At 38.8% G+C, this 23660-nt stretch overlaps 2 protein-coding genes across 2 annotated transcripts; one reads left to right on the top strand and one right to left on the bottom strand.

The window, feature by feature from the left end:
* Positions 1-259: 259 nt before the first annotated feature.
* Positions 260-6726, bottom strand: LOC127440894 (synaptotagmin-4-like). The gene is made up of 4 exons (XM_051697987.1): positions 6413-6726; positions 3378-4243; positions 1688-1808; positions 260-1355 (listed from the first exon to the last, which is right to left on the bottom strand). The coding sequence occupies exons 1-4, from the start codon at positions 6444-6446 to the stop codon at positions 1045-1047; spliced, it is 1332 nt and encodes a 443-aa protein (XP_051553947.1). The 5' UTR covers positions 6447-6726; the 3' UTR covers positions 260-1044.
* A 6566-nt stretch (positions 6727-13292) lies between these two features.
* LOC127440998 (prefoldin subunit 3-like) lies at positions 13293-23532 on the top strand. The gene is made up of 6 exons (XM_051698110.1): positions 13293-13409; positions 13700-13824; positions 14456-14522; positions 14747-14845; positions 21828-21966; positions 22907-23532. The coding sequence occupies exons 1-6, from the start codon at positions 13329-13331 to the stop codon at positions 22981-22983; spliced, it is 588 nt and encodes a 195-aa protein (XP_051554070.1). The 5' UTR covers positions 13293-13328; the 3' UTR covers positions 22984-23532.
* The last annotated feature ends 128 nt before the right edge of the window (positions 23533-23660 follow it).

Below are 23660 nucleotides of genomic sequence, written 5' to 3'. Positions count from 1 at the left end.
GAGAGAGAGAGAGAGAGAGAGAGAGAGAGAGAGAGAGAGAGAGAGAGAGAGAAATTGGAAGCTTGGCCAATAAATAGACATTACATCATCTTTCTCTCTCTTGCTCTTTCTCTAATGTTAATCATCATTATTGATTTGAACTGTGGTGCAATGAAGTCAGTGACTCATACTTAGTTATCACAATAAATAACATTAAAACTAATATTGCGCCAGATTGCTTTTAGGCAAATAAGCAAGTTGAAATAATTGAAGGAGACTGTTTCTTTCTCTGAACTGTATGTTTTATAGTAATACACATTTACATCACTTCCACTGTTGTGCTCACAGTGAAAAAAACAACACTCTGTCTCACACTCCACTGGAACAATACTAACACACATGTATACACACATACACATAGATACATACATACACACGCTCAGATTCACACACTACGTGCAGCCCTGTTCTGTCTGTGCAGTCGTCCTGCAGTAACACATCAGTCTCTGCTTGTTTGTGCCTAATTTAGGCTGCTTCCACATCACATTAGCTTACAAAACGTACTCGGGCAAAAACATGGAAACAAATCAAATTCAAGAAATCAAGTATAAAAGGACGAGGATAAATACATTTTCATATCTGAATAAATAAAAGGTAAATAATAAAAAAATAAATGGATCATTCGGTTATTATATATCATCACATTACCAGGATTTTCTTTAATTGCATCGCATGATGGAGTATTACTAACAGTGAATAGAGAAGAACAGCAAGAACAACATTGATGACATTTGATACTGCGCAAGGAGATGATTAATCAGGTTTTGAATGAAGCATGGAGAAAAAGCATCACTGGGAATCTGAGACAGTCTTTGGAATCATTGATTGGCTGGGTTGAGCTGGTGCTAATCCCTTAGAAGAAGCCCCACCCCTGTGATATGACTTGTTTGATTGAGATCAGTTGATTAATAGGGGACATTACTTGAGACAGTTCAAATCCCACCCACTCATCCATGAATTTTGATGACAGTTCCTGGGCATCTGTTGGCATGGAAACCAACAGAGCTAGTCTTCAGACAGCACATGCCACTTAGCAATCTGTCGCCGTGGGTGATCGCATATTTCACGCCAGTGCTCACCGGCGGTGCCAGGGGAGGATGTGCCGAGGAGGAGCCGGCCGATGACAGGTGTACGGGACGTCCTATCGGAGTCCAGCAAGAGGAGCTCCACGCTGGTGTCTCGCAGACCATCTTCTGAGGGCAAGTCGAAAACAAAGAGCTCGTTGAAGACGGGGTTGGGGACACACTTTTTCACATGCGTCTTCTTCTTACACACTCGCTTCTTCCCCTGGTACAAGTTCACCTTCACGTAAGGGTCTAAGAATGAAGGGTGAGAGAAAAAGAAAAAGAGTGAGACAGAAATCAATAGTTTAGTCGATATACAGGAAATTATCAGTTGAGCAGGGGGATGAATAGTTTTAGCTGTGGCTGACAAAACGTAGAGGTAATACAACATAATTGGTCCAATCAGACTATGCAAACTCAACAATGACAAGGTTTGAATGTTGTGGATTAATTACATAATGTTTATTTTTTCTTGACCTTGTTCATCAAACCATAGTGTTTAAGTGTTTACAAATTGTATTTCTGCTTGAGTTCAAAGTATTGACCACTGCTGTCTGTCTGACTAACACACATTCTGACCTTACCTGAGGGTCCACTGGAGTCAGTCTTGGGCAGGTGACGGGCCTTCAGCACCACCACAGTCAGAGTGCTAGCAGTAGACTGATAACAGAGGGACAGAAGTAGCTCTCCTCGACCAGCACTCTTCTACAAATGTGAAGATAAAGAATAAAGACATTTTAGCTTCAGTTCAGGACTTTTGTCTCTCACATTATGCCACAGTTCTTGTCAGCTTTCCATTCTGTTTTTCTGCCAAGCCACACAAACCTCCACACTATTTATCCTGAAACAACCTTAGTGCACCACAGATGTACTGTTACTCTTATAATGGTAACGTATAGGTCTTGACAGGCAAGAGAGAACAACTTCTGAACAATGTGTTAATGTTATGAGAAACTGATTGTGAGTCATTCCCTTGGCACAACACCAATGTATGACTCCAGTTATGTGTGAATATGGCAGCATGTTGCCTTGGCAACCCATCAGCAGGGTTCTGCTGCTGCCACGACAATGACTTGGAAAGTCTATCAACCACTGAGACACAATTATCTGTGTTTGACTGTATGCAGCTGCATTCACCATTGAATGATAATAGCCTTCTTTTCAGCTCAAATGGAGTGAATACTTTTGTGCATAACAGCAAAATTGTATTGCCAAAACAATTGCTGGATGTATTTTCTTGCATTGAATGTGCCAAGAAAATGTGTATCTTTAAATATCTAACTCTACTGAGACTGTAGACTCATCAGGTTAGTTCATTTACTATATGTCTAAAGGCATGGTCAAATGTACCTTTGCACTGCGAAATTTCGCACTGCACAATACAATCATCTGGATGGGAATCCGCGCTATAATTTTCCACTTGAAGAAATTCCCCTTGCGGATTTTGCTTGGAGTTTAAGTTTGCTGAACTTCTCCATGTGAGCAATTGGTAGTTGTTTGGTTTGGCAGTAGACCTCTGTGCGGTGCTTCATAAACAGCTATAATGAATATTCACAATGGACAAGAATATCATTTTAGTAGCGAGTTTCTTTTCAACTTTATTCTCACAGAGTATAAAGTGCAGCATTAAAAAGAGGCTGTTTGGCAATTAGTTTTTTGCTGGTTTCACACACGGTCAACATCCGCCCATGCCTACTTTGCCTGTGAAATTTTGCCTTGCAAAGGTAAACGTGACCATACCTAAAATACACAGAGTAAGTCTGTAGAGACAGAAAAATGTGATTGTGGTCCATTAAGGGGTTAATTAAAAATTGAGAGCCGTGGCCCATCAATGCCTTATGATGGGTGGCTAAGACTTTTATTGACCCATATGGACAACCACACACTCACACACACCATTAATTGTCCTCTCTTTCCAAGCTTGGGTGTGTCATTGACCACCCACATTAAGCAGATTAACTATTGACTGTCTCTAATATCGCCTGACCTGGGACTGGAATCTAAAGACCTTACAAAAATCCAAGTACATAATCGCTCTATCATATTATATGCAGCCATGCAATAGTAATGTATCAGAGCATGTCATCTAACAATATCAATGCAATTGCCAGGACTATTAATGAACAATCCAGTACACTTTATATGTTTTTGTATTGTGTGAGCTGCCAGTAAAAGACATGCATGTTTGTGTATGTATTGAAGTATGTTCAGTTAATAAGATAAGATCATCAGTTGTAACAGAGAAGCAAAAGAAACTAACATTATGGTTCTTACCCTGACATTCTTTTTAATAATGTCTCGGCTCATCAGGACCCGCCCCTCGGACAGGTCGATGTCAGACAGAGGAACAAGGGTCTCTCCGATCACTTCATCACGTGAAAAACGGTCAAAACTCAGCACCATAAAGTGCAAAGCCAGCTGGGAAACACGTGCATATGGGATCCCATAGAAGCTGAAGGTCTCGTCGAAGGCTGGGTCCAGAGTCTTCCTCAGAACTCTCGTCTTCACCTTATGCTTCTTCTCGGGCAGCAAGGTCAGTTTAATATAAGGGTCAGAGGTCAATGACTGTTCATCAGTGGGAGACAACCCATGGGCCTCCTTGATGTGAACCATGAAGGCCTTCTTCTCAAATTTGTACTCAACAGAAAAGAAGAGAGTCCCCAGACCACCTTCCTTGTCCTGACACTTCTCCACAGCTGGTGTTGTTACCTGACTGGAAAGGTTACTTTCTGGAGTACAAGCCTCCTGATTATCACCCTGCCCAAAGCCTCCTTGAAGGGATGGGATGCCCAGGTCTGGGGAACTACGCACTTTCAGTTGGAGAGCTGGTGGCTTGGCGGGGAAGTTTCCATTCAGGTCTCGTTTCTCCAGGTCCAGATGGAGCTCTGGCTGCCCATTGATAGGGCTGGGGGTTTGTTTTCCATGGGCATGGTCTGGTGTCTTTTCTCCTCCAAACTTCTTCTTTCCATTCAGGCCCTCAGGATAGATGTCAACCCCCTTCAGCATGTGGACAAACTTATAGGGTGGGGTTTTGTTATTGGCTTTGTTGGCCTTGCGCTGACAGCAAATCCATGCAAAGATGGAGACAATGAAGACCAGACCAAACACACTCACCACAGCCACACTCACGGGAACCTCCGCTGTGTAGAAAACAGGACACATATATCATCTTATACTTATCACCACATGTTATCATTAAGTCACTTTAAATATATCAAATATAGCCTTATTCTTGCAGTGGATAAGTGTCAAAACACTGAAAAAGGGGATGACATTAAAGGAATGGTTCACCCAAAAATGAAAATTCTCTCATCATTTACTCACCCTCATGCTATCCCAGATGTGTATGACTTTCTTTCTTCTGCTGAACACAAAGATTTTTAGGAGAATATCTAATCTCTGTGGAGCCATATAAAGTAAGTGAAAAAATAAATAAATAAATAAACATATAAATCAGCATTAAAGTAATCCATACGACTAATATAATAGGTGTGGGTGAGAAACAGATCAAGATTTAGGTCAATTTTTTTACTATACATCTCCACCTTTGGCCAGCCCCAACCAGTATGTGGTGATATGCATGAAGAATGGGAATCAACAAAAAACAAAATAAAAAGAATGTAGACGTGAAAATGGAGATTTACAATTAAAAAGGACTTAAATATTGATCTGTTTCTCACTGACACCTATTATATCACTTCAGAAGACATGGATTAAACCACTTGTATGGATTTATTTTATGTTGGTCACCACTTACTTGCATTGTGAGGAACTACAGAACTGAGATATTCTTCTAAAAATCTTTGTTTGTGTTCAGCAGAAGAAATAAAGCCATACATGTCTGGGATGGCATGAGGGTGAATAAATGTATAAATGTATAAAAACTGAATAAATTTCAGTTTTTAGTGAACTATTCCTTTAACAATTGTAACAAACCAATGCCAACATACCAACATCCAGAAGAAGAATAACACTTTTTACACCCAAAACAGGTCATTTGTGCTGGTCAGCTTCTCAAATCAAGCCCAGACTAATATTACACCATTTATGAAGAACTATAGGCCATAAACCTTTATGTGAATTGGCTGTGAGGAGCTTGTGGTGTATTAGTCCCTGGGAATCTGGAAATTTCCGTTTTTATTCTGGGTACAGCATGCCTTCATTTAATTTAAAAAGTTGCTATGTCAGCCTTTCTATTTTCTCCTTTCTCCCATAAACATATCACATACTATTCTGTGCCTTATAAGTGATCATTGAAAGCTGCTGCCATCAAACCAATGCTTTTCAGACAACAGTGATGTCATAGGCTACTAATAGAGCATGCGCCAAGCAGGGTTGGGAGGGTTACTTTTGAAAGTATTCCACTACAGATTACAGAATACATGCTGTAAAATGTCATTTGTAACGTATTCCGTTAGATTACTCAGGGTCAGTAACGTATTCTAAATACTCTGGATTACTTCTTCAGCACTGGTAGATTTTTTCACTTGTTTTGACTATAAAAACTCTGCCAGTAGAGTAAAACAAAAAACACATGTTAAAAATACATTATCTGAAAAACCTAAATATCTTATGCAGTGTTGTTTCTAAAACAAGATCAATCAAATTGATCTTGTTTTAAGGATTTTTAGATATTTTTACAGTAAAACAATACAAAAATTATTATCAAGAATATGATTTTTGCCCTAATATCAAAGGTCTTACTAGAAAACAAGAAATTATGATCCAACGTGAATTTTCTTGATAAAAAATATGATCGTGCCTGGTAACATGTGCATGTAAAATGGCTAGAAATAGCATTTTAACTTAGCATAAAGCTGACAATTAACACAAGGTTTATTTCTATTTCTTCGGCTCCAAACTTACTTCAAACTTACTTCTCTGTCTGCTCGTATGAATGTAACACATCATAAGAAAGTGTTTCACCGTTGTTCAAATGCACTTTGGATCGTATCATTTATATGTATAAATGTTTTCCATCTGAAAGGACTAAATATTAAATGAAACAAATGACAATAAAATGCAAAGTAATCTCTTCAGTAATCAAAATACTTTTTGAATGTAACTGTATTCTAATTACCAATTATTTAAATTGTAATTGTAGTGGAATACAGTTACTTATATTTTGTATTTTAAATACGTAATCCTGTTACATCCCCAAACCTACCTATTTATGACTGTGCCAATAACAAATAAAATAAAAATAAAAAGCTGCGTTTCAGCCACGTTTCAAAAAATTAATTCTTGTTCCCAAGCTTAAAAAAATGCAACTTATTCACCAAAATGATAAATAAACCCAATTTACTCACCGAAATTAGCTTCTTCTGCCGCCACTGGTGCCATAGTAGCTTACACGCGCGCTCTGTCCAAGGTCCTGAAACGATGCCTCCGCTTCCTCCAGCTCACGATGCTTCCCCGCACGTTTCACTCGCCCCTCTCGGTGAGACACAGGCTAAATAATTTACTGGTTGTAGTGAAATTAAAAATTTACGCCTGTTTATTGTTGTCCTTCAAAGAAAAACAGACTAAGCAAGAATTCCCCCTTTCCCAGAGGTTTTCTCACAACCGACCAGTGCTGATAATCGCTGCGCTATGAGTGTGCCTGAAAAGCGACGCCACCCGAGTCCCCTCCCCCTCCCTCCTTCCCTCTGGTGAGTTCATCGCTTCTGACGCAGTTCTGACGAACACTGGCTGAAATCACTGCCTTGCGAACTGATACCCAGCACAACAGACCAATTAATTATTCTGACTGCCCAGGGTTTACAGGGCGTGTGTTTTCAAACATGTCTGAGGAGGTGGTTGTTGTTATGGGTCTATTAACGTGAAAGACTGAGCTAATAACATTTAATTTCATGAAGTGCAGACCAGTTTACAAAGAGTAGCCCCTGGCCTACACTGTAAACCTGCAATTGTTACATTAAGGAGCTTGACAAATTTTGCTCTATTACTATTGCCCCTATTTACAGAATGTCACTGTAACCCCCCTGGGGGCCTTTTACCCCAGGTTTGCGGGGCTTTTACCCCAAGTGTGAGATAAAAGGCCCCCTCACCAATTTTTTATTTTTTATTAATTTTAATCAAAACAACCATCTGTTATTATTTATTTTCACACAAGTTATGATCTTCCATCAGTATTCAATAAAAATAAATGCATTTTTTTCAATCTTGATACACTTTGTGACCAGAGAAAAAGCACATTTTCCTGGAGGTGTGCCTTTAGCCCTGCTGTACCCTACCTGAAAGACGTGTAACAGAGAGCTGAGGGCAGCACTGGTGCACTGAAAAAAATGTTAACCTATGTATGTACATTGGCGGCCAAAATTTTGGAATAATGTACAGATTTTGCTGTTTCGGAAGGAAATTGATACCTTAATTCACCAAAGTGGCATTCAGCTGATCACAAAGTATAGTCAGGTCATTACTGATGTTAAAAAACAGCACCATCACTATTTGAAAAAAGTCATTTTTTATCAAATCTAGAAGCCATCACTCCAACACCTTATCCTTGAGTAATCATACTAAATTGCTAATTTGGTACTAGAAAATCACTTTTCATTATATCAAACACAGTTGAAAGCTATTTGGTTCATTAAATGAAGCTTAACATTGTCTTTGTGTTTGTTTTTAAGTTGCCACAGTATGCAATAGTCTTGCATGTCTTAAGGTCAATATTAGGTCAAAAATGGCAAAAAAGAAACAGCTTATATTATATTAGGCTTTCTCTAGAAACTCATCAGTCAATCATTGTTTTGAGGAATGAAGGCTATACAATGCTTGAAATTGCCAAAAAACTGAAGATTTCATATAAAGGTGTACACTACAGTCTTCAAAGACAAAGGACAACTGGCTCTATCAAGGACAGAAAGAGATGTGGAAGACCAGATGTACAACTAAACAAGAGGATAAGTACATCAGAGTCTCTAGTTTGAGAAATAGATGCCTCACATGTCCTCAGCTGACAGCTTCATTGAATTCTACCCACTCAACACCAGTTTCATGTACAACAGTAAAGAGAAGACTCAGGGGTGCAGGCCTTATGGGAAGAATTGCAAAGAAAAAGCCACTTTTGAAACAGAAAAACAAAAAGAAAAGGTTAGAGTGGGCAAAGAAACACAGACATTGGACAACAGATAATTGGAAAAGAGTGTTATGGATCTTAAACGCATTCAGCATTTGTGGGATCAGCTAGACTATAAGGTCCGTGAGAAGTCCCCGATGAGACAGCCACATCTATGACAAGTGCTACAGGAAGTGTGGGGTGAAATGTCACCTGAGTATCTGGACAAACTGACAGCTAGAATATCAAGGATCTACAAAGCTGTCATTGCTGCATGAGGAGGATTTTTTGATGAGAACTCTTTGAAGTAGTTTAAGAAGTTCTGAAAAAAAAAATTCAAATTGTAATAGTAATTTTTCACGTTATTAATGTCCTGACTATACATTGTGATCAGTTGAATGCCACTTCCGTGAATAAAAGTATCTGAACAAAATCTGTATATTATTCCAAACTTTTAGCTGCCATTGTATATAAATATGAATCCACTGAATCCACCTGAAAACATTAGGTTACACCAACAAAACCAATTTTAAGGCTTAGGTTATAGGTAGAATAAGCCAAGGGGTCATTACATGAGAAATCAAATTTTCCTTGAAATTTACATGCAGAGTTAACTGTAATATAAAAACACACTGAAAGTTTCTGAACTCAAAATTTCCTCCCCACTGCAAAATGACTCGGTATACGTCCTCCACATTGTGATGCCACTCTGTGGTAGACATTTGCATCTAACTGCCTCCACAAAAACACATCAATGCCTACTTTACCTTATTACTTTCGTAGCCCCGCCCTGTAGTGGTGAGCAGTGAAATGGCATAGAGAGAGCAGATCAGTCAAGAGCAGAGAGCCAATCAAAACAGTGGGCGTTTACTGTCAAGTCTTAAAGGAGAAGCAGCACCAAAACTGAGCGTGTCTGATATTGGGTGGAAAATAATAATGTTTAATGAATACATGACTATTTTTTTGTGGAAAAAAAATGAATTAAAAATGTACTAATATTAAAAGTAAACCTCAAGGAACATTTAAAATAATAAAAAAGGCATCTCATGACCCCTTAAGTTAACTTGAAGATAGCTGAAGGTTACCATTTTTTAGAGTGTACTGAGTAGCACTTGTAATTTTGTTGTCTTGAACAATGACAATAAAGCTCTTTTAAGATTTTTTTTTTCAGTGTATTGTCTGTATTGAGTAATAAATAGATACAGTTGTGGCCAAAAATATTGGCACCCTTGGTAAAAATGAGCAAAGAAGTCTGTGAAAAATAAGTCTTTATTGTTTACCTTTTTGATCTTTCATTCAAAATATTCACAAAAATCTATCCTCTAATGAATATAAAACAATTGCAAACACAACACAAGTTTTATCAAAAAACAAACATTTTTGTCAAATAGATGTGTGGCACAATTATTGGCACCCTTTTATTCAATACTGTGTGCAACCTCCCTTTGCCAAGATAACAGCTCCGAGTCTTCTCCTATAATGCCTAATGAGGTTGGAGAACACCTGGCAAGGGATCTGAGACCATTCCTCCGTACAGAATCTCTCCAGATCCTTCAAAGTCTGAAGTCCACGCTGGTGGACTCTCCTCTTCAGTTCACCCCACAGGTTTTCTATGGGGTTCAGGTCAGGGGACTGGGATGGCCATGGCAGAACCTTGATTTTGTGGTCAGTGAACCATTTTTGTGTTGATTTTGATGTTTGTTTTGGATCATTGTCCTGCTGGAAGATCCAACCATGGCCCATTTTAAGCTTTCTGGCAGAAGCAGTCAGATTTTGATTTTTTATCTGTTGGAATTTGATAGAGTCTGTGATGCCATGTATCCGAATAAGATGTCCAGGACCTCTGGCAGAAAAACAGCCCCACAACATTAAAGATCCAGCACCACATTTAACCGTGGGCATTGGGTACTTCATCTCTGAGTACACCAAACCCATCTCTGGTGTTTACTGCCAAAAAGCTCTTTTTGTGTCATCTGACCATAAAACCCTGTCGCATTTAAAGTTCCAGTAGTGTCTGGCAAACTGAAGATGCTTGAGTATGTGGCTGGATGAGAGCAGAGGCTTTTTTCTTGAAACCATCCCAAATAACTTGTGGTGATGTAGATTATGTCTAATTGTAGTTTTGGAGACTTTCTGACCCCAAGACCCAACTAATTTCTGCAATTCTCCAGCAGTGATCCTTGGAGAATTTTTGGCCACTTGAACCATCCTCCTCAGCATGCGTGGAGACAATATAGACACACGTCCTCTTCTAGGCCAATTTGTAACATCTCCAGTTGATTGGGACTTCTTAATTATTGCCCTGATGGAGGAAATTGGTATTTTCAATGCTTTAGCTATTTTTGTTTTAGCCACTTCCCATTTTGTGAAACTCAACAACCTTTTGCTGCACATCAGAACTATATTCTTTTACCCATTCTTACCCATTGCCTGTGTGTTACCTCATATTTTTACCAATGTGAAAAAGGAAGTCATGGCTGAACAATTTCATGTTCCTAGTCACCCAGGTGTACTAACAAATTTAAAATATGAATGGGAATATACAGTTGCAATTGAAATTATTCAACACCCCCCCCCCCCAAGACAGTATGGATTTACAAAGGTAAGCTTTTCTGGTGACCCAGAATTTTAAAACTTTATATCTATATAAGTTGAGTGACACATTCAAAGTAGTGTGAATATATAATGTAATATTTCTAAATAGTAGGATTTTTTTAAAAATACAGCCATGTCATAATTCAACCCCTATTGCATTTAGCTGTTTCTTAAATATGTAAGGCTACAAAAGTCATTGTTTTAAAACAAAATTAAGTCATCAATCTGCAGTGGCACTTATTTAAGTTTTAAAATGTAAGTTTAGAGTTGTAAGTAAAAATGTATTTCTATGCAAAAAATGCAATTAAAAATAAACTGTCTCAAAAGCTAATGAAGGAGATTATTTCATTACACAAGAAAGGTCATGGCTAAAAGTACATTTCCAAGGCACTTCAATTTCCAATAGACAAAGTTGGCAGCACCATTCATATATTTTTTAAATATGTTACAACAGCAACCTTCTTGGGGTGTGGAGGAAAGAAAAACTTCACCAAGGGAAATGTTGACTTGAACATTCAAGAAGTAATTAGGAAAGACCTGTGAAGTCCTGGAAGAAGGTTTTATAGACATATGACACTAAACTGAAAATGAGTTTTAGACCCATGGGTCAGCAGTACGTCTGGAGTAAGATGACAAGGTAATGACAAGAACGACACCATCCCCACAGTCAAACATGGAGGTGGGTCAGTCCTGTTATGGGGGTGTTTTGCGGCTGCAGGAAACGGCTATCCTGACTATGTGACTGACACCATGAATTCTTTCAGGTATCAGGCCATTTTGGCATGAAAAATGTGATGCCTTCAGTGTGTAAATTGAAGCTTGGTGATCACTGGACTTTCCAGCAAGACAATAACACTAAGGATACATCCAAGTTGTCCAAAATCTGGTTCAGGGATAGATCGTGGAATGTCCTTAAATGGCCCTTTCAGTCCATCATTAAAATCCCATTGAAAATCTTTGTTGGGATTTCAAGGAAGCAGTGGCAGCACAGAAACCAAAGAATGTCAATGAGTTGGAAGATTTTGCTCATGAGAAATGTGTAAAAATTCTAATAGAGAGATGTCCGAAGCCTGAGAGCACTTACCTGAAACATTTATTTGCTGTTATTAAGGATAAAGGATGCTCCACAAATGATTGACTTTGGGGGTTGAATATTTTTGACATGACATTTGTGGAGAGAATTAGTTATTTTTTTATTTTAAAATTTGGGTAAACTGAACTCTTTGTTCTCAAAATCACTCAAATGTGTTTTAAAAACTTACTTTGACTGTTTACTGAGGTTTTAGTTGATGTGTTTTAATTCACATCACCAGAATGTATTGATGGTCAGGGGGTGTTGAATAATTTCGATTGCAACGAGAATGTATTTTTAACATGTGTATTTTGTCTTAATGTACTGGCAGAGTTTTTATAGTCAAAACAAGTGAAAAAATCTACCAGTGCTGAAGAAGTAATCCAAAGTATTTAGAATACGTTACTGACTTTGAGTAATCTAATGGAATACATTACAAATTACATTTTACAGCATGTATTTTGTAATCTGTAGTGGAATACATTTAAAATTAACCCTCCCAACCCTGGTAACGGACCGTCTGAAAAGTCCACACATTGTCTAAAACCTGCTAATACTGTGGAGGGCGTGGTAAGGGACCGTCTGAAAAGTCTACACATTGTCTAAAACCTGCTAATACTGTGGAGGGCGTGGTAAGGGACCGTCTGAAAGGTCTACACATTGTCTAAAACCTGCTAATACTGTGGAGGGCGTGGTAAGGGACCGTCTGAAAAGTCTACACATTGTCTAAAACCTGCTAATACTGTGGAGGGCGTGGTAAGGGACCGTCTGAAAGGTCTACACATTGTCTAAAACCTGCTAATACTGTGGAGGGCGTGGTAAGGGACCGTCTGAAAAGTCTACACATTGTCTAAAACCTGCTAATACTGTGGAGGGCGTGGTAAGGGACCGTCTGAAAAGTCTACACATTGTACTAAAACGTGCAAATACTGTGGAGGATGTTGTAAGGGACTATCAGAATACAATTCTTTGTATGATTCATCTTCAATGTAGTATTACTGACCAGCACTGCCGCTCCCTATATGCATATTACCCTAGGGGGTCACCAGAAACCCCACCGGCTGCCGTTCCTCGCACATACGAACCACGTCAACCCACCCTGCAAAAAATGTAAAATAAAAAAAAAATCCCTATTTTTCAAAATCCGATGTTGGCAGGTATGCGCAAAATGCATCCAGTACAGTTAAATTAGTCACACTCGCCGCCTGTGTCTCTCTCGTTTCATTTAGTCAACGCTGACACCTGCTGGTTGTTTTGCGAAGTGGCAAAGCAGACAATAATATACGCTCGTGAAAGCGAAGGTAGAATGAATCACTCATTATAAAGAACATTTCATGAGAAAATGACTGGATAAGAACAGCAATGAGCCCACTAAATACAACACCAGCGGAGGGTCTGAGGGAGATGCCCGATTGCCCGTTACTTTTATTATGCACACAGCGCTCGTGCGTAAGAGCAGCGGGCGCGTGCGTCAAGAGGAAGAGCCGTGAGTCTCTCCAAAATGGCGACGACCATAGAAAGTGGCAATGCAGGAGCTGCGAATAGGAAAAAACACCTCGGAATCCCCGAAGCAATATTTGTGGTCAGTGGGAATATGGCACATTGTTCATATTCATGTCCGTGCTGTTGATGGTTTCCAGGGAAGGTTGTGTGTTCTTGTGTTCATGCTATAAATTGCTTTCTTAAGCAGAAAGCGCCCTGCTCGTCTCCTTATAAGGATTCAAGCATTGCTTAAAACGTCTTGAAGGTGCCACGAGATTTGAGTTACAGATTAGCATTACGTTATACGTAAACAGTGCATAAACTCCATAGGAGAGTTAGTGGGTCAGATGTTGTTAATGAGATATTTCATTCTGAATTGTGTCTTTGTAGGAAGATGTGGATGCCTTTATGAAGCAGCCGGGCAATGACACAGCAGACGCCGTGCTGAGGAAGCTGGATGAACAATATCAGAAATATAAATATATGGAGCTCAATCTGGCTCAGAAGAAACTCAGGTTTGACTATGACCAGTCTTACAGTGTACAGTAATGGGTAATAGCTTTGTTTCTCTGTCCAATGTTAAAGGATGCTCTTCTTGTACCGAGGGTTGTATGATGATTGATTTATGCTTGTATAGTTGCCCACCATTTTTCTTGCATCTCTCAACTATTGTTGTCCTGTCATTTCTCTGCAATTATAAGGAACAAATACATTATGTAAACAAAATATTTACTCTTGGATATAATAAGTCTGGCTGAAAGTAAGCATAGGATATAATTTCTGATATTGATATGAACTTTTAACCTGCCAATACTGATATCGAGAGAGCAGGGTCGCAGATGTAATACCAATATATATATATATATATATATATATATGTGTGTGTGTGTGTGTGTGTAGAGCAATTTTTGAGAGCAAATGAGACATGTTCAAAATCGTAGAAATAAATGCACAATATTTACACCATATTTTTATAACAAAATGTGTATTATTCATTGACAACTCTTATCAGTACATAACTGACGCGAGGGAGCTACCACTTAATCGTGCAAGTGGGCTTAAAGTAGTTAAAAATGTCCAAATAGTAATCAGTCTGTCACTTTTTCTGATGCCTCTAGAAGCTGACATTTCTTTTGCCTTGCACAGGTTAAAAAGCCAGATTCCACAAATCAAACAGACATTAGAAATCCTACGACACATGCAGAAAAAGAAGGTAAGCCAGTCGCCTCTTTAGGATGAGGGAACATGCATGAGAGAAGAAAATCTGTTTTTGCATAGAGGGAAGCAAATCTGAGATCAGCTTTCTAAAGTTTAAAAATTTTTTGGATATAAAGAAGTCAAAAACAAGGTGTTGTGTTCTACCTTTATAATCATTAGCACTCGTTTCATCTCCTTTTGTTTTTCTGTTCTTCATCATGTTTGTATGTCTTATCACAGGACACTAAGGATCCTATGGAGACACACTTTCTGTTGGCCGATAACGTCTATTGCAAGGCCTCTGTCCCCCCCACAGATAAAGTGTGTTTGTGGCTTGGGGTAAGTGTTGGCCACTGTTTCTCCTTGTATTGAATTTTTCTGTGTTTTGATAGATCCTGAATGTTCACAGCATTATCAAGCACTGCCTAGATTATTTTGATTTTTGGACTGCAGGAATGTTTAAATGATATTGGCCTCTTTAACTGCTAACAAACTGCTATACAAGCATTTGCATGATCAGTTGTATATTGCACAATGTGTGTAATTGATGTGTTTTAAGACCAGGTCCTATGAAGATTAGTATTTTTTTAACTAACAATAGGCCAACGGTATATAAGGTGCCAAATTTCAACAAATAAAAGAAAGGGAACATCAGCCTGAAGGGTCAGTTGGCAGAGCATTACTGGGGTCTGCACATGTGCCTGCTTTAGCTAGCTGTATGTAACCGGTGTCTCGCTGGTGCTGATGGTCTTGATCCCGAGGGCAGAAAGAAAATTCTTCATTTAAAATGGCCTAACACAATGCAAAGTAATGATATCAGCTAAGCTTTCATTAAAGGGATATTTCACTGAAAAATTGACATTTTCTCATCATTTATTCACACTCATGCCATCCCAGATGTGTATGACTTTCTTTCTTCTGCTGAACACAAAGATTTTTAGCTGAATATTTAAACTCTGTAGGTCCATTCAATGCAAGTGAATGGTGACCAAAACTTTGAAGCTCCAAAAAGCACATATACCCCATTTACACATGGTATTAAAATGCATCTCGGGTGATCCGATCACATGTGGTAAGGAGAGACGTATCGCTGTTTACAGTGCATCCGGAAAGTATTCACAGCGCTTCACTTTTTCCACATTTTGTTATGTTACAGCCTTATTCCAAAATGGATTAAATTCATTATTTTCCTCAAAACTCTACAAACAATACCCCATAATGACAACGTGAAAGAAGTTTGTTTGAAATCTTTGCAAATTTATTAAAAATAAAAAACGAAAAAAAATCACATGTACATAAGTATTCACAGCCTTTGCCATGACACTCAAAATTGAGCTCAGGTGCATCCTGTTTCCACTGATCATCCTTGAGATGTTTCTACAACTTGATTGGAGTCCACCTGTGGTAAATTCAGTTGATTGGACATGATTTGGAAAGGCGCACACCTGTCTATATAAGGTCCCACAGTTAACAGTGCATGTCAGAGCACAAACCAAGCCATGAAGTCCAAGGAATTGTCTGTAGACCTCTGAGACAGGATTTTATCGAGGCACAGATCTGAGGAAGGGTACAGAAAAATTTCTGCAGCATTGAAGGTCCCAATGAGCACAGTGGCCTCCATCATCCGTAAATGGAAGAAGTTTGGAACCACCAGGACTCTTCCTAGAGCTGGCCGCCTGGCCAAACTGAGCGATCAGGGGAGAAGGGCCTTAGTCAGGGAGGTGACCAAGAACCCGATGGTCACTCTGACAGAGCTCCAGCATTTCTCTGTGGAGAGAGGAGAACCTTCCAGAAGAACAACCATCTCTGCAGCACTCCACCAATCAGGCCTGTATGGTAGAGTGGCCAGACGGAGGTCTCTCCTCAGTAAAAGGCACATGACAGCCTGCCTGGAGTTTGCCAAAAGGCACCTGAAGGACTCTCAGACCATGAGAAACAAAGATTGAACTCTTTGGCCTGAATGGCAAGCGTCATGTCTGGAGGAAACCAGGCACCGCTCATCACCTGGCCAATACCATCCCTACAGTGAAGCATGGTGGTGGCAGCATCATGCTGTGGGGATGTTTTTCAGCGGCAGGAACTGGGAGACTAGTCAGGATCGAGGGAAAGATGAATGCAGCAATGTACAGAGACATCCTTGATGAAAACCTGCTCCAGAGCGCTCTGGACCTCAGACTGGGGCGAAGGTTCATCTTCCAACAGGACAACGACCCTAAGCACACAGCCAAGATAACAAAGGAGTGGCTACAGAACAACTCTGTGAATGTCCTTGAGTGGCCCAGCCAGAGCCCAGACTTGAACCCGATTGAACATCTCTGGAGAGATCTGAAAATGGCTGTGCCACTTTCAACCTGATGGAGCTTGAGAGGTCCTGCAAAGAAGAATGGGAGAAACTGCCCAAAAAAGGTGTGCCAAGCTTGTAGCATCATACTCAAAAAGACTTGAGGCTGTAATTGGTGCCAAAGGTGCTTCAACAAAGTATTGAGCAAAGGCTGTGAATACTTATGTACATGTGATTTTTTTTAATTTATTTTTTATTTTGCAAAGATTTCAAACAAACTTCTTTCACGTTGTCATTATGGGGTATTGTTTGTAGAATTTTGAGGAAAATAATTAATTTAATCCATTTTGGAATAAGGCTGTAACATAACAAAATGTGGAAAAAGTGAAGCGCTGTGAATACTTTCCGGATGCACTGTACACCTGGTCACTTAAATGCGTCTCCTGTGACCGTTTGTGATGCATTTCAAGGGGAAGGTCTGTGATTTCATGACGGCATACATCCATCACTATGTCAGTGTGTTACTGCATGACAATAAAGTGCAACAAAGTCAGAAAAGACCAAGAAAGTGCAAAACCATATGTGGTTTTTGTAATCCGATCACAAAATGTTTTAGACCACGTTTAGACCTGTATTTAGTGCAGACCAAGTGTGAGCGGATCACCAAAAACGCATCTTAATACCAGGTGTAACGTGGTCATAAAGGTAGAATGAAAGTAATCTGTACAACTCCAGTGGTTAAATCCATGTCTTCAGAAGCAATATAATAGTTCTGGGTGAGAAACAGATAAATATTAAAGTCCTTTTTTTTTTTTTAACTATAAATCTCCACTTTCACGTCCACATTCTTCTCTTGTTTTTGGCGATATGCACAAAGAATGCAAATTCTTAGAATGCAAGAATGCAAACCTACTGAGCTGGGAGGATAATTTATAGTAAAAAAGGACTTGCATATTTATCTGTTTCTCACCCATACCTACCATATCACTTCTGGAGATATAAAAGTCATACACATCTGGGATGGCATGAGGGTGAGTAAATGATGAGAGAATTTTCATTTTTGTGTGAACTAACCCTTTAATAAAAAAGTTATAAGTGCAGTTGAAATAAGAACTTTCTCTCTCTCTCTCTCTCTCTCTGTATATAGTGTGTGTATGTGTGTATATATATATATATATATATATATATATATATATATATATATATATATACACTGATCAGCCACAACATTAAAACCACTGACAAGTAAAGTGAATAATATTTATTATCTCGTTACAATGACACCTGTCAAGGGGTGGGATATATTAGGCAGCAAGTAAACAGTCAGTTCTTCGATTTCATGTGTTGGAAGCAGGAAAAATGGGCAAGCGTAAGGATCTGAGCGACTTTGACAAGGGCCAAATTGTGATGGCTTGACGACTGGGTCAGAGCATCTCCAATACGGCAGGTTTTGTGGGGTGTTCCTGGTATGCAGTGGTTAGTACCTACCAAAAGTGGTCCAAGGAAAGACAACCAGTGAACCGGCGTCAGGGTCATGGGCGACCAAGGCTCACTGATGCGCGTTGGGAGCAAAGGCTAGCCCGTCTAGCCTGATCCCACAGAAGAGCTACTGTAGCACAAATTGCTGAAAAACTTAATCAATTCTGGCCATGATAGAAAGCTGTCAGAACACACAGGGCATAGCAGCTTGCTGCGTAGCCAGAGACCGGTCAGAGTACCCATGCTGACCTCTGTCCACCACCGAAAGTGCCACAATGGGCACGTGAGCATCAGAACTTGACTGTGGAGCTCAAGGTTCTGCTGGGAAACCATGGGTCCTGGCATTCATGTGGATGTTACTTTGACATGATGCACCCTGCCACACTGCAGAAATTGTTCAGGAATGGTTTGAGGAACATGACAAAGCGACAAATTCCCCAGATCTCAATCCAATTGAGCATCTATGGGATGTGCTGGACCAACAAGTCCGATCCATGGAGGCCTCACCTCGCAACTTACAGGACTTAAAGGATCTGCTGCTAACGTCTTGGTGCCAGAAACCACAGGACACCTTCAGAGGTCTTGTGGAGTCCATGCCTCGAGGGGTCAGATCTGTTTTGGCTGCACGAGGGGGACCTACATGATATTAGGCAGGTAGTTTAAATGTTGTGGCTGATCGGTGAATGTTAGGGCTGGGAAATGTAGCACGTTATTTCTGTGATTTTAATGTTTTTGAATTTAAAGTGAACACAATTAATGCAGCATCTGTTTTTTTTTACTTCCTGAAACTTCACGCGATCGGAGAAAGGTGTCCCGAGTTGTTCCTGAATCTGCCCATTTGATCCTATTATTAAAAAAAATCCATTGGAAAATGGCAGAAGATTTTGCCCAAATTGTAATTACAACATGTCCACTGATTTTATGACATGTATACATACTTGTATAAAAGATTAATACCTGTAAAAATATGTCTAATTAACTCTACCCACCAAGATTTGGCCTCAGTGGTTGCACTTTGGAAATTAAAAACAGCATTTGCGATCAGAGTTTGTGCAATTCGTGAAAATGTTAAATCTACTAATACCAGCTACATGGCAAATGGGTCTTATTAGAGCAGACACGATAACAATGACGGTGATTCCTGAAATATGCTATTCATGCCATATTCTTTATGTTGGTTACACCTCCAAAACACACTTAGAACAGTTAATCTGAATTACTTTATTGCTATTTTGTACAAATCAAATTCACATTGGCCTATTTACTAACATGACAAAACTAAACTGTTAATGAATTTGTAATAAATTGTACACAGAAATAGAGCAACGTGACAAACTCTCCCATTACAATGACTGCTGTCACTCACTGCAGGTTTCAGACCTGCATTTCGACGCGAGCTCAATGATGCTCCGCACAAAGTTCTGCACTCTCGCGAATGCTCTCATTAAAAACAAAGCTGTCTAATCAGCATAATAAATTATTTACACCGTGTCTGTGCCTTGATTAGAACGGGAGTGTTTTAGTTTTGTCGTGTTGCTCATTTTCAGTGTATTTAACATCTACGTTCAAAGCGAGCAGTGCAATATGCAATGAATCCAAAATAATTCCAGAGTGCTTTTCGCTCTTGTTCTTCAGCTTCTTTTCGAGTGTCAGGTGATGTTTCTTCAGTATTTATTTTCGTGTGCCATCACGAACAGAGGTAGTACATAAAGCAAGCATCTGGGCATTCAGACAGTTTAAAACTTGCGCATTAGGATCAGTTTTCATTACTGATAGGACGGAGGACTAATTTAAGGAGCTCTGATTGGCCATTGCCATTTCATTACTCAACAGACATGTTAGTGATTGGTTTGAATATTCAACCGCTGCAAAAACACGTTGTAAATAGAAACCATTGACACCACAGGAGCAGACTTAAATTGAACGCTATAATCGTCAATTTTCATGATTGCATAATCGCGGCAATTTGAAGCTTATGATTATTGTTCATGTTCATGGTAACCAAATAATAATATCCCTAGTTTACATTGTTTTTTGTTTTGTTTTGTTAGAATCAATATTTTTGTGTGAGGATCGATATTTTTGATACAACATCAGTATCGATACTTTAGGATCGTTCCACCCATCCCTAATTGCGAGCCATCTTTCCTGCATGGATCACTGTGCAATCTCTGCAAGTAAGCTAATAAAATAATTTAAACTCATCATGTTTCATATGCATTTATTTATTTATTTATTTGGCAAGTAGTCTTTTAAAGAGCTGGATAATAAATTAAATGGTCCTGATCACAGGGTTTATGGAAGGGATATTGTACAATCAGCCGGTTGATAATCGCAAAATAAACTCCAACAGGGTAATCAGGACCATGACGCAAAGCCTTTGTTTTTGTGTTTTTGTAATTAATGAATGTTTGACTCCTCATTATGCAACTTTTTACGAGACTACTTGCCAAATTAAAAATAAAAATGCATTAAACATTGATTTGAGTTGAAATTGTTTTATTAGCTCACTTATTTAGATCACACAGTGATCCGAGAGGCAGGAAAGATGGCTTGCAATACCCGAATGAGTGGTCTGATACGTTGATGTGCGGTTGTTAATGAAAAAAATCAGAGCGCTAGATGGCGCCATTGACTAATCAAAATTGAGTATTCCAGAGAGCCATGTAATTTGCAATAACAACCAGCTGACTGTACATTATCCCTTACTAAACTATAAGAACTAAAATATTAAACAGAGCAAATATAAAACAATGTACGTGTTAATTAACGCTGACTGACAAATAGATAAAAACATTCAACTGGCAGTAAGAGAAATGAACAATAAATTAAGCAAAATTTTGAATGACTGCTAAATGTTTGCCGAAAATAACACTGAAAATTGCATGAGAGTTTCACCAATTAATTATTTTCTGACCACATAATTTCCTGAAAAACATGAAAGATCTTTCAAGTAAACATGAGAATCCATCAATATTTGCAAACTTTGGACTAAAAGTTCTACTGGATATTGTTTGTTGAAGGATTGACATGACATATAGAGCAGAGGTATATGTCATGGTATGCGGTTATAATACCGTAAACTTATGAACCCCCCCCTCCTCCATGTTAGATAATATGCATGTTATATAAACATTTTACTGTTATGTTTGCATCAAGTAGCTCTACTGTTTGTATGACAAGAAATACCAGTTCTAGGCTGCTCATAACGTCTTTGACAGCGGATCAGGGGCTGTGTTGTGGTGGTAGCTTAGATGTTAACCGCCAGGGCTGGAAATGTCATTTTCACAGATTCAGCCATGTTGGCATAACCTGTGTACAATAGAGTCCCAGAAACCCTATCGCCACTGTTAAACAAGGCACTTCCTCTGTGGCTGTACTTGTAATTAAAAATACTCTAAATTTCTTTGATAGCATGTGACTTCTAAATTAAAAGCAATCAAATATCTTTTGCATAAAAACAAGAACATTCTTGTTTCAAACAACTACTAGACTAGTTATCTTTAATGGCAAATCTGGAAAATGAGTACATAGCCATGGTTTATTCCTCTTGTGTACCAGGCTAATGTCATGTTAGAGTATGATATCGATGAGGCACAGGCACTGTTGGAGAAAAACCTGGCCACAGCTTCCCGGAATCTGGACTCTCTGGAAGAGGACCTGGACTTCCTCAGAGACCAGTTCACAACCACTGAAGTCAGTATCCTTAAACTATGCCACAGAGATCCAGGGCTGTATTGTGATTTGCACATGTGTACATGTTTTGGGTCTTTAAGATAATTGTAGTCCTAATATAGTTTTATTTTTTTATGAATAACTTTCAAGTTTTACCTATTTTGTAAGTAGTCATTGTTGAAAATGATTGTGATTACAGTAGATATAGAAAGTCAGTGTACTTTAGCTGTGTGTTTTGTAAATGACAGATTGAGTCTTCAAGAGGTATCAAATTTTATTTAAAATCTCATGTGAAAGATATAACCTATGCACACATATGACAGATCTTGTCAGATATTTTCTTGAAATCATTTTGGCAGTGTGAATTAGGTGTCTAGAGAGCATTAAGTCACTTTCCTTTCTTCCTCCTTTTGTTTGTTAAGGAGCTCCTTGGAATAGTGAATCTCAATTTTAAGATAAATTTGAAGGTCAAAATAGATTGGCTGTGAATGAGATCGAAAGTGTTCTCATAGTTCACAAATTGCCTGTTATGCCTGTAATGTGTCATCAACAGCTGTTAAAATTGATCAGAATTGATCAGATATTTATATTTTTCGTGTATAAAGCACTGAATCTCATTAGTAATATGAGTAAATCATATTGATAATTAATATAGAGAAAATATATGTCTTGCATTCTCTGTCAAAGCATTTAAACAGCTAACTTTCATTTTTTTAGTGGTTAGCCAAAAGATTAAATTGACACCTGTACATTTCTTTCAAGAAAGGACACTTTTTAGGGGAATCAGATGTAGGCCATTAGCCCATAAGTACTGCACTGAATTCCACCTGTTAGAATGTATTTAGCGACTGTGTGCAAAGCTTTGAAAGACTCTTGTTTCTGTTCTGATGTTACATAAGTGTAACATGTTCCTCCAGCTGAGATAATAGCTTCTTTCACATTAATCTTAACCACTACTCTCACAGATATGGCACGCGTTTACAACTGGGATGTCAAGAGAAGGAGCAAAGACAACCTCCTCAAATCAGCTGAGCAGTCTTAGTAGACAGGGCTCAGTTTTGTCCCACACCACCCAAATTCCTTCCCCATCAGAAAAGTCACCTTCATGTATCTGTTTGCACCAACACCAACTGTTATCTATTGATTTATTACTTTTTAAATTTTTTCAAGTAAAAGGTGAAAAAGAAATGTCAAACAAATGTAATAATGGCAGTTTCTTTTTTATGACTCTAATTATTAGATTTGTTTCAGAATGGGTTCTCTCCACTGGCTCTCTACATATCTTCCTCTGTGCCCTTTTTGCTCTCTGTTCACACTCCTATGGCCCTCATGTTGCTTTCTGTGAAATTCAACTTAACCATATTTTGGTGAGAGGGCCATTGTCAAAATACAGCGTGAAAATATTAGGGGGGCATTTTTTTTTTCATTTATCAGCCTCTCTTTCCTTCACAACCACATCCCTTTGCTTCATGCTCCCTCGTCTGATGACTGTTTTTTTCACCTCTTTATCTGTAATTATTTGTCACATTGTATCCATTAAACACTGAATAAGGAACAAATAAGAAGTGACTTGGGAAAGGCACAAAATTAATGAGATGGTCTGTGTGTTTAATCTACATAGCTTTTTATAATTCCACTGATTGAGGGTCTAAGATGTATATGCTTTGATGGGTGCAACAAATTAAAGAAGAGTGATTTCAGCACTAGCCTAAAAGATTG

This window comes from Myxocyprinus asiaticus, chromosome 1 (genome assembly GCF_019703515.2).
Source record: "Myxocyprinus asiaticus isolate MX2 ecotype Aquarium Trade chromosome 1, UBuf_Myxa_2, whole genome shotgun sequence".
Lineage (NCBI taxonomy): Eukaryota > Metazoa > Chordata > Actinopteri > Cypriniformes > Catostomidae > Myxocyprinus > Myxocyprinus asiaticus.
Note: the sequence above shows the minus strand (reverse complement) of the source record. Positions and strands in the feature narration are given on the sequence as shown.